We start from the raw sequence: 11,366 nt of genomic DNA on the forward strand, positions 1-11,366 counted from the left end.
GTGTTTGCAATTAAACAGCCAATCTAAGGTTTTTCAGTTATATTCAGTAGTTTTTATGGATATCAGTACTTTGCTCATGAACATAACATGACAGATACTGCCCAAGTCATCATCATAGGTGCTTGAGAGAAAGTCAAAATATCCATTAAGTAAATGTGGTAAGATATTATGATACATCATTTTCAAAATGCTAAATATATGTGCATGTCATTGTCCTCTTGGTCAAACCATTCACATCAATTCAGTCAAGGATTGGCACTGGTGAGAAAAAAGGAAATAAAAAAACCTAGGTCTCTTAAAAATAAGTCTTTATTTTGTTAAACAAAGGACTGAAGATAGAAGTTACTCTGCTGGACTGAAAATAGTTTGCGAGATCTTTCAACTGTCGTTCATAAATACCACCTCCACAAAGTATAAATACATCGGACATCCCTCTTTTACACATTTAAGCAGTATTTTTACTAGAAGTTTTCGCATGACACTATGTAATTCCTGTAAACCAACAACACACTCTCACAAACGCACACACCGATTTTAACTGATGTACACAATAAAAGTGATTCCTTCACAAGCGAAGATAAAATCAGAGATTAAAAAATAACACAGCTATTTACATAGTTTTGAGTACAGCTGCACCCATGAATATTGTTTGTTGTTGAATGGCACTGTCCTTAAACAGTGAAGGCTCAGATTTCCCTGTGTAGCCAAAATATGTATAAGAGTCTCACAGAGCATCTAAACTATCAAAATAAACACTAAAGTGAGTGAAATTCCATTGGTGAGCACTGAAGGTCAGCGACTACACAGAGCAGGCACATTCTCAAATACCTAAAAACATCAAATCTACTTCTGTCAATATGAAACCCTTCAGAGTTATGTCACGTTAAATATAGGAACCATTATGACAACTGAATCATTTTACAAATCTATGTGACTCAGTGCTGTTTGTGACAGCTTGGCAGGGCGAGTGGTAGACTAGCATATTCCTTTTTTAATTGATGGCCACAGAAGCTTATTCATAAGTTATTCAACAGCAAATTTAAAAACACAAAGTAGCACAGCTATAGGTCCAGGTGATTCAGCATCTCAGTGTCACAGTGACAAGTCAAAGTCTATGTTTAAAAATAATAATAGTAGTTGAAGACTATAAAATGATTTCAGCTATTGGCAAGAATTGCCATTTCGCAGCAACAGTCCATCAACATCAGTGGTTCATAAATAAAAATAATAACTGCACTCATGAACATGTTCAGGATTGTTACAACTTGTCGGAGGCAGGACTCGATGTGGGGAGCGTTACTCCATGTCGTCATCAAAGACAGGTGGCTCAAAAGTACACAGCGCCTCGTAGGTTAATCCTGCAAGAATTGGAGAAGAAATGTTCAAAACATATCCGGGATTCTATACAGTCAGTACGGCATACATCGATACTTGAACATGCTTCTTTGTTGTTTTTTACGGTATCAGATATTTTTGTGTAGAATAATGACGTACGTTTCCACTCTTCGATCTCCAGCTCGCGGCTCTCAAAGCTCTGGTCGTACGGCTCGGCCTCAGGCTCGTCGTCTGGGTCGTGGTACTGAGCGAAGTAGGGGTGAGCCAGAGCCTCGGACGCTGTTATCCGCTTGTCTGTATCCAGGACCAGCATTTTCTCCAGAAGGTCCACAGCTTTAAACATGGGTCAACATGGGAACAGAGCTAAATCTCAGACCGTCTAGGATATATCCTGTCATGTAGTTTGCAGAGCTGGCACCACAACACAATAGAGCAGATGTCTTGTATTACCTTGTGGGTTGGCACCAATGAACACATCAGCAAAGTTCCTCTTGGGCATGTTTGTCAAGGAACTGATGTAGTTTCTGGCCTGCAAAAATGCAGAAAGGAAATCCAATGTCAGCTCCTACCGGCAGCAACATGTTGCCGACATTCAGTACCGTCTGTTTCGTAATGCTACAGATTCTGTTCAATGTATCCGCCTGCATCAAATATTTACTGCTCACTTCTTATCTTTCTATCTATTTATGACTAGACTCTATCAAATACCTCCAACAGCAAGGTGTCAAAGAAAAACATTGTAGTGTGACTTTGTTTTCTTGTCCGTTTAAACAGTTAAACAAAGTGTTTGTAAAATTACTTTTTTCAACATCCAATTTTCATTTTCAATAACCACATTCATTAAAACCTAAGAGCCCCAAATATCCTGTAAAAAGAAAATGAAGGTTGCAAATTATTCTATCGTTTGGAATGAAAATTAACAAAAATATCACAAAAACATATTGAGAGAAGCAAGACAGCAAGTTTTAAGAAAAGTGCAACAAAAAACAGAAAGAAACCCACAGAACAAAGCAACTTTCATACAGAAAGTGCTGTTAGTAACCACAGTATCACCAACAGTAAGCCTAGCTACTGCACAGTGTGCATGTTTAACGCTACCAGGGTACAATGGCAAGCACACAAATGCCTTTTTCCACAAAAGTTCAGAGACACTTCTGGTAATCACAATCGCATGCAGCGAGCATGTCAGACGCACAATCACCAGGATTAAATTAAACTACTAAATCCCCGGCAGTGAGCCCTGGTGGCCGTGCTGCTCCTTACACCCCACTAGTCTCACTGAGTGATGCTTTCATCAGTGTGGCCACCTTCAGTGCCTTACATAAAAATTAACTTAGTTCAATCTTGGCACCAAATATTACAGTAAGTATGGAACCATTTTGGGGGTAACACTCTGGATAAATATAGGATATCAAGCAAACAGCTGTGTCGCTTTAAAAGCAAAGAGAAAGTTACGTCAGCATGTCCGACTGTCCTCCCGCCCGGTCTTACTGTCTGGTCTAAAGAAAGTAACTGTGGATCCGGCTCACCTCATGGCTGGGCATCCTGTTTATTAGAGATGCTGGGGGCGTTCCTGTTAGACGCATTATCTGCTGAAGCTGGTTTATATCTATGAAGCTTGTGTCAAGGGCAGTATAGCGACAGAGCAGAGTAAGTTAAGAAGCTGCTTTTTCAATCGAACACTGCGCGACTAAACTTCTAGATGCACTACAATGTTATGTTGAAAAGCAAACTTCAAGCTTCGAAAGCAAAATGTGACAATAAAATTGAGATTTAGAGGAAAGACACAACACAATACTTTGCATTACAGTCAATCAGTAGACGGCAGAGCTCAATCACCCGTGTGACAATGAGATCATGACAGACAGACTTAATTCACCCAATTAAAAAGAGGCAGAAAGCAAGTCTCAAAACCACAAAGCTGAAGGCTGGAAAACATGCCGTTAGCCAGGCAGCAGATACTCCAAGTTATTGCACAAAAGAGCGGCGAGTTCACAGCAGGAAACTGGTTAGAGGGAAAACCATGGGTGTCTTTTTGAACTCACAGACTCTGAAGATATTTTCATCAAGAGCTCGGGCCCTGGTGTTCCGACGAGCAGCATGATTAGCTTCAACTGATCAATGTCTACCGGCACACGGTAAAGGAAGACCGGATACTGGACATGGCAGAACTTGTAATCTGACCCGTTAGTCTTCATCCTTCTTGTGAAACTTATGCCACTTCAAAAAACATCTTCGATATAAATGTTCACACTATGTTTACTTTATATTTCACACATGAGATGAGGCAAAAGAAGAAAACAAACTGCAGGCAAGTTTGCACAGGTTAGAGAAAGTATTTGAAACATAATCTGCGGACAAGTTACGAAAAACAAAAGTGGAGGCAGCACACAGCCCTGTTGTACATTTAACTTACAACCTATAAGATTGATAGGTCCATGCAAATACTGGCAGGGGTGCAGGCAGTGAGTGGACCGGAGCAAACAATGCACACTGACGGTGTAGGAAGAGTTGAAGCACGCCAGTGGAAACATTGCAGTAAAGGGCATGGTCACGCCAGAGGGAAGTGTGAAAACAGGTACTGTGTGTGTGTGTGTGCGTGTTACATTTCCAATACTAAAAACACCTCAGGCAGGATCATGTTTCAACAGAAACAAGCATTGCAGATCAGTCTCTCCTACTGCGCCGGCGAAAAACATCATAAATCAGTACTTCCACAGCTATGAAGATGTGCATTTAACCCATTTAACGTATCAGAGTGTCTCCAGCTGTTGGGGTTCCTAACGTGCTGAACTCTCAAATGAAAAGGATACGGTCAGTTCCAGGAAACAGAGTCTTTCCAGTGAGAAGTTCTGCCATTATGCAGCCCACTGACCAAATATCAACTGAAACACAGAAAAGCAGCAACACAAGCATTAAGATTATGACGTATCGGTGAAAAAGTCACTGGGGAAGATTATTTAAAACCCATCTACCTGTCATGTTGTAATGCATCCAGTTCAGCATGATCTCTGGGGCGCGGTACCAGCGAGTGGCCACATAGCCGGTCATCTCATCGTCAGTGTGCCGCGCCAAACCAAAGTCCAGAATCTGGGAGCAATTGAAGTGCAAAAAAAACAGTTTGTTTGTAAAATATTCACATTTGGGGACTCATGTTTACATGTTTCTGTTCATGTTTTACATGCGAGAGCAGCTGTTCACTGACCTTCAGCTCACAGTCTTCATTCACCGCCAGATTACTCGGTTTCAAATCCTGAAAAAACAAAACGCCAAAATGTAATTCAGTGCAATTCTAACATCGGAAATCTTAATCTCTGCTGTTCATGATTGAAAACAAATCTGTCCCTTTGTTAATATTAGAATGGAAGCCTTACATCATTAACGCCATGTGAAAGTAAAAGGTCCCGTTTATGACTTGCCTTCAGTGTTTGTACAAGGCACAGGACCAAGATGTCATAAACCCGGACACACTGTTTTTAGTCAATTTGATCAGCGTCAGAGACGCAGTGACATTTGTCAGACAAACAAACAAACATGGCACTTACTCTGTGAATGATGTCTGCTGAGTGGATATACTGTCGAGAGATGGAAGAGATCATGTGCATTAAATCACATCTTCAGTTTAAAGGTGTATTGATTTTCCACAACATGTTATGTCAGAGGCGGTACAATGTAAGAACCATTGATTCATCTAACAATTTGGGAAATAAGTTAATTTGCTATGAGTTAGATGAGATGATTAATACTTTCATACCCGGTGTGGTATCAGTCTCCTCATCTAACTCTTGGTAAACAAACAGCCGTTTCTCTAAACGCTCACCTTTAACCCTCTGAGGATCTGGTATATGAGGAACTGAACATGGTCATCTGTGAGCTTCTGACATTTCACTATGTTGTTGAGATCCGCCCCCATTAAGTGAGTCACAAGATACCTGCAGATCACAAAAGCAGACACAAATATCAGAAGGCATGTCAATGTTTTCTCATTTCATCATAAGCCAGATGGATAAATGACTGTATTTGCACTTCAAACTTCTTTTCCATTGTTTGTTTGCAATCTAAAACTCCCATATGGTTATGTGAGCTTAAACCGGTTTAGTCGCTGCTTCTTTTCACCCTCACTTTTTTTCAGAGGCACTGAAAGGCCAAGCCCCGCACAAATGAAACGTCACTTAACAACACGCCCGTATAAATGGGCTTAATGGAGCTGCATCAGTGGAGGACTCAAATCTAATCCCGGAGTTGTTTGAAGTGCCCAAACGGCACTTGTGAAGGAAGGCGAGCGCTGCAGCTAAAGTACACAAAGCCATGTGCTGCTTCGTCAGTCTGCTGCTCAACCAAATACCGCACTTCATGAATACTCTTCTATTCTCACAGAGAGCGAGGCCTTAAAATAGCACCAAGTTACACTGGAGCCAGTTCTCAGCAGCAAACAGGGGCACAGTCACTCTCCAAAGTTCACCCGCCTTGGAAAAAAAATGGCTATAAATAGCGACCCCTGTTTTCCTCTCTCCTATAGAAACAGGAGCTCTGAGGAGCCTTACCACAGCGCTGTGACTCAGCCGGTATTTTTAGAGCCAAGAGGAGCCATACTTAAAGCATATCTGACATTTTTCCTGGATATCATAATGCATGCAGAATGTTTCCAACTTTCCAGCAGATGTACGGATGAAGAGATCCATATTTCCTAATGACTCCGCATTTATTGGTCTATGTAGTGTAAGAGAAGATCCACACCACCGCACCTTTACTCTGACCCTCTTTTCCATCCATTTACAAGAGCGCAGTCTCGCACACAACCTGCATGTGCGATGTTGCATGGCCTTCGGTCATCCATGACATTTATGCTGATCTGGTGGCGACTCTTCATTTCAAACAGCAAACACAGCAAACCACTGCTCAAAGTATGAGCAAGAAGCTCAAGTATGTCTCTCTGCAAATTATTGATCCACTTTGATTTATGTTAATGTATTCTGCACATTAAAAGAGCACTCCACCCATTCAGCATTGTACTTCTATAAGTACGTCGTACTCACGATGGACATTAAAATAAGGATCAAATCAATACAGCAAAACCAGAGATGTATTTTTTTTGTTTTGCCATCTTCTCTCTTGTCAAAATCTGGAGCCTGTTTATACATGTTTGTAACCCAGAGGGATAAAAACACAAAACCAAAACACCTGACTTCTCTTGAGGCAGTTTATCAGACTTTGCGCAGCTCCATCTGGAGTCAAAGGGCTTCATACATCTTTGTTCACATATGCAGTAGTACTCCTCATGAACGCTACAGACGTTGACGGGTCAAATTCCCGATAACAAAAAAAAATAAAAACAGTCACAGAGCTACTTCTCCTTCCATCACTTTCATGACATCGTCATGTAAACTTAGAAAGGATCATGCAGACAAGCTGCATGGGCGGGAGGCTATTCGGGGACATGACTGAGGAAAAAGACTTCCGCATAATTCACTTCTCTGCATCAGCCCCGGCTGTCATTGTCTGGAGCCTGTTTCCTTGAATGTTGGGTATTAGAAGTAAACCTGTCCATGCTGTTGAGCAAGGCCTCCGACATGAAGCAAGTGCGACACTGCCCACTCCCAAACTGCTCCAAAATAGTTAGAATGAGTCAAATCTTGAGGGATCATTTTCCATACAGGAATGTATAAAATATGAAATCATAAGAGAGATCTGACTGAAGTATTTAGTTGAGACACATTCTTATGTTGGGTGTCGACTGAAATCCGTCACAATTTGTTCTTGAGACAAGTCCCTCAGTGTGCAGAGACGAGAGGGAGACATTCCACACATGGCGGGGGAGGCGGCTCTTTGGAGGATTTAGTCACCGTCTAGCTGTCCACTTCCCATTTTTAAAGAACTGTAACATCACTAAACAATAACTACCTGTTCGACAGCAATGGTTTTCACAAAGCCAGAGAGCAGGGAACAAAGGGAAGGAAGCTGGTGGTGAAATAACTAACAGAGTGTACAGTCTAAGCAATGTTCCAGTGTGTTTAGTCAGCTGGCCGGTCTCCAGGTGCTTCCCAGCCACAGCTAGGATTGTCTGCTGCTGCAAAACTAAAGGGTGCAGTTTGTTGAACACCATTTCTAAATCACGCACAAACATTGCTGAGGGTGAACATGAGAACACGTTCGACTTACACATCAGTGAATTCCTTCAGACTAGTAGCGGGGCTGAAGACATCTAGGAGGCCAATCACCTGCAAACATATGATAACCAATGCAGAGTTAACAAAACAGAGAACAATGGGAAGAAACAACAAAAGAAAAGTATAAGGAAACATAATAAGCAAACGCATTGTGTGGCATTGCATATGCAAATAAAACAACCTTGTTGTTTATGACTGTTCACCATCTGACACGATAAAAAGGGAAGAGAAACAAGTCTGCTCACATTTTCATGTTTCATGTGCTTCAGCAACCGCAGCTCTCTGTATGTTCTCTTCGCATGGATGATGGACTGAAATGGCCGGGAGAGCTTCTTCACAGCTACCTCCATACCAATCGTCATGTCATATGCAGAACTGTGGGGGGAAAAAAGTGGACTAACGTGTAAGCTTGAATCTCATCAGTAGTAACACACTAGTCACTGTAACGTTACTCACACACACACACACACAATACTTTTTGTCAGCTTGAACTTATATATATATATATATATATATATATATATATATATATATATATAAATAGAATCTACATGTTGTGAAAATCAACACACCAGACATGAGCTTAAAATAAAAAATCAAGCGTGTCATTTTTTAGGCAGATGAGAAAAAAAAACAGTTTGCTCTCAAAACCAAATTGTGTGCAGCAAGAGCTGCCGAAGGTTGCAGAAAAGGGCGACATCAGCAGAAAATGTCATCTCTCAGCAGATTGGGAGCAGGCCTGCCTGCAGTCTGTCCTGCACTCTTAAAAGCCGACTGTCTCTCAGCCAAACCCGACACTTCCTCCTGCTCAGCTCACCGAACCATGTTCTCAGGACACATCCACTCAGATACATTTTCCTTTAAAAAAAGGCTCAACTAAGCTGTCTTTCTACCTAGCGTCCACACTACTGCTGTGCTTTAGAAATGCTAAAACAGAGACTTTGAAAAAGCTGCTGACGCTATTTTAGTTTGAAAACTCCAGGGTTGCGTATTAGTTTGGACAGAGAGAAACCGGAAACCTTTGAAACATTGGTGCAGACAGACACCCATGTTCACTTTTTCATAGAGTCTCATCAGTCACGACTTGTCCTTCCCTGACATGTCAAACCCTTATCATGTAATCCTTTCACGGCGGAAAACACACATCAGGCTCGACTACCTGAGGTTAATTGCAACATGGATAATTACAGGCGTTGCTGACCTTGTTGTCTATGCTAACAGCTATTGTGCAGTTCAATTCTGCATATTGTAACGCTACGACCGCCTACATGTGCAGGAGGCCAGCTTTTATTGGAGCACTTTGCGACCAGCACGCACATGCCCGGCGTATGGTCATGTGATATGCATTTTCAGGCGCAGTTATTCCTGAAACGGCGCTAAAACCAACTAGGGTTAACGGGTTCACAGTAAACTTAGACCGTCATGTAAACACTGACATTATAGACCAGTGTACTGTTTCGAGAAGAAAAAACAATCACAGTCAATGCACTGGTGAGCAAACAGTAATCTGACCAGCAACAGATTATCCTATTGCCCAGCAACAGCACAGCTGTCCGCTTCCATTTGCAAAACAAACATCTGCTCACTAAATCAAATGTACCGCTGACCATGTTGTGTCCTAGATAGTTTCAGCGCAACGTATTTAATCACCAGACCAATGCAAAGGGTCTATCCTATGAAAGCCTACACTTTCACCCCGAAGCAGCATTAAGGGAATCCACCTCACCCGCAGAGAAGTCTTCTAAAATAATAATAATAAATCAATAAGCACGATCCCATCTCCCCTGTGAATGCAAATTAGTCTGTGCTGCAAATGAGTTCATCCTTAGGAAAAAAACATTCACTTTAGAGCTGCCTGTTTTCATAAAGGTTGGAAACGTTATTGATATTTTGATGAGACTACTTAACATTTGGGATTTGTATGAACAGGAAAGTTACCCATCTTATTGGACAACCATCTGTACTAGGGCTGCAAATAACAATGGATTTTCATTATCGGTCTTTTATTTTTTTTACAAATCAATCATTTGGTCAATAAAATATATGAAAAACGGAAATTTTCAGTAAAATCAAACAGAAACGCAATAAATCCTTACATTTAAGAGGCTGGAAGCAGATGCTTTTTCCTCACTAGATAACTATTAATCTACAAAACAATCAAAAATGTAAATGTTTATGATTTACTATTGTTTTCATTAAACAATCAGCCTCTCTTTTTGACTCAACACTACTAGTAATGTTTACTAGCATCAGATTATGTTGAATATTTATATCTAAGCACACATAGTACTGTCACATCATCCATTTTATAGAGTGTATGCAATATGTGTTCTTACCCAAACACATCAGCACCAAACAACAACATTATCTGTTAACCTCATCTGAACTTTACTCGGATTACGTCACCTGTAGGTGGGATTTTAAACGAATAATGTCAACTATACCCTCAAACATCCGTAATGTAGCCTCTGGGAACAGAATCTGCAGTTGCACCGTGTAACTTACTCACAAATACCGATTGATTGGTCAATTATGTTACCGTGCACACTGATCAGATAAAGACTCTGTGTATCGTTACTGTGAGTGAGAAGCTCGTGTGAACATATAAGCAGGTAGCGAGGTTAAAAACAAGTTTGACAAGAGACAGATAAGTCAACAAGTTTTCTTGTGTAAAGGAACATCGTGGCTCCACCTTGCTAGCTAACAATCAGGACGAGCTAACCTAACTTCAGCCTCTGCAGCACAGGCCTCGTCTACATGAATGGAGGTTAAGTTTAGGAGACTACGAGGCTCCATAGACACATAAAGTCATTTACCACACGGATCCGTAGGCGCCAGAGCCCACCGGGGACAGGTTTCGGTAGCGCTCCGGGACTTCCCATATCGTCTTGTTGACCTCCTCCCGATAAAACTTTGGTCTTTCTTTCTGCGACATTCCTGCAGAACCAATAGCCGACCACCGACTCGACTTTCTGGGTCTTCCGAGAGCCGTGCAGCTAAACTTTCCCCAAAGTTACGCGAAGTGAAGCTAAATTGAACGCGTCTCGTCGTTAGAGGACTTTAACGAATCGAAAGTTACGGTGCTGCCTCTTTGCGTAATGTTGCACCGTCTGAGTCACCGTCTGCTAAATGTACGTTTTTAAATCTTCACGCTGTTTGTTCCCCTCTCCGCTCGCCTTTAGACAGCTCCCGAGATTTCACCCCGCTTGCAACACGTCGCCAAGTCTCGCGAGAGAAAACAACGGGACCTTACGAAACGACAGACACTGAAATCCGTGCTGCATTCAGGTGCAAATGTTTGCAATGCGATACCCCCGAAACAAATACTCAAAATCGTAGAAGGGCAATGCGTCAGAAATCCATTGCATTTTCCCTAAATGTAATATTTATGAGAGAGTGTCAACAAGAAGCACCAAATCAAAGAAGACTCAAAGTTCACCCATTGAGTTTGATCGGATCTTCTATTTCAGTTGTTGCATAAGGACTGCCGTGCCATGACCTCGTCCTGGAAATAGGTTCATAGTATTGAAGAGTCCTAGTGCCTGGTAAAGTTATTGCCCGCCTGAAAAGCAGCTTCAGAAATGAATTCTCAACAAGCCATTGGGATATTGTGAAGTGTTTCACTTCAACAGTGGGGAAATTGTCCTTAGCAAAGAGGTTTGGTACAAATGGCTAGTAGCCACCCTTTCAAATCAAAAGGGGTGAGCTCAGAAAGTGATTGATTTCTGACGGAATGGCCCAATTATAAAACGACAGTAAGGGGCGGTATTATTATTAAGATCCTATACTTGAGTTCAAGTGGCAGAACAACATGTAGAATTCTCGATTACAAGTAAATGTTTTGCATTCAAAACTTTGCTAATA

At 41.5% G+C, this 11,366-nt stretch overlaps 1 protein-coding gene across 2 annotated transcripts; it reads right to left on the reverse strand.

Moving 5' to 3' along the window:
* Positions 1 to 291: 291 nt before the first annotated feature.
* Positions 292 to 10,703, reverse strand: mapk14a (mitogen-activated protein kinase 14a). Of its 2 annotated transcripts, none has more exons than XM_079273240.1 (12): positions 10,319 to 10,703; positions 7,748 to 7,877; positions 7,495 to 7,553; positions 5,156 to 5,267; positions 4,881 to 4,910; positions 4,541 to 4,588; positions 4,311 to 4,425; positions 4,149 to 4,220; positions 2,865 to 2,944; positions 1,786 to 1,864; positions 1,495 to 1,668; positions 292 to 1,358 (listed from the first exon to the last, which is right to left on the reverse strand). In XM_079273240.1, exons 1-12 carry the CDS (start codon positions 10,435 to 10,437, stop codon positions 1,297 to 1,299), a joined length of 1,080 nt encoding a protein of 359 aa, XP_079129366.1. In that variant the 5' UTR covers positions 10,438 to 10,703; the 3' UTR covers positions 292 to 1,296. The 2 variants fall into 2 exon arrangements, with proteins under 2 accessions (XP_079129366.1, XP_079129365.1); XM_079273239.1 differs by lacking the exon at positions 2,865 to 2,944 and adding an exon at positions 3,381 to 3,460.
* Between the last annotated feature and the right edge of the window lie 663 nt (positions 10,704 to 11,366).

The sequence above is a fragment of the Melanostigma gelatinosum genome, assembly GCF_949748355.1.
Source record: "Melanostigma gelatinosum genome assembly, chromosome: 8".
NCBI classification, from domain to species: domain Eukaryota; kingdom Metazoa; phylum Chordata; class Actinopteri; order Perciformes; family Zoarcidae; genus Melanostigma; species Melanostigma gelatinosum.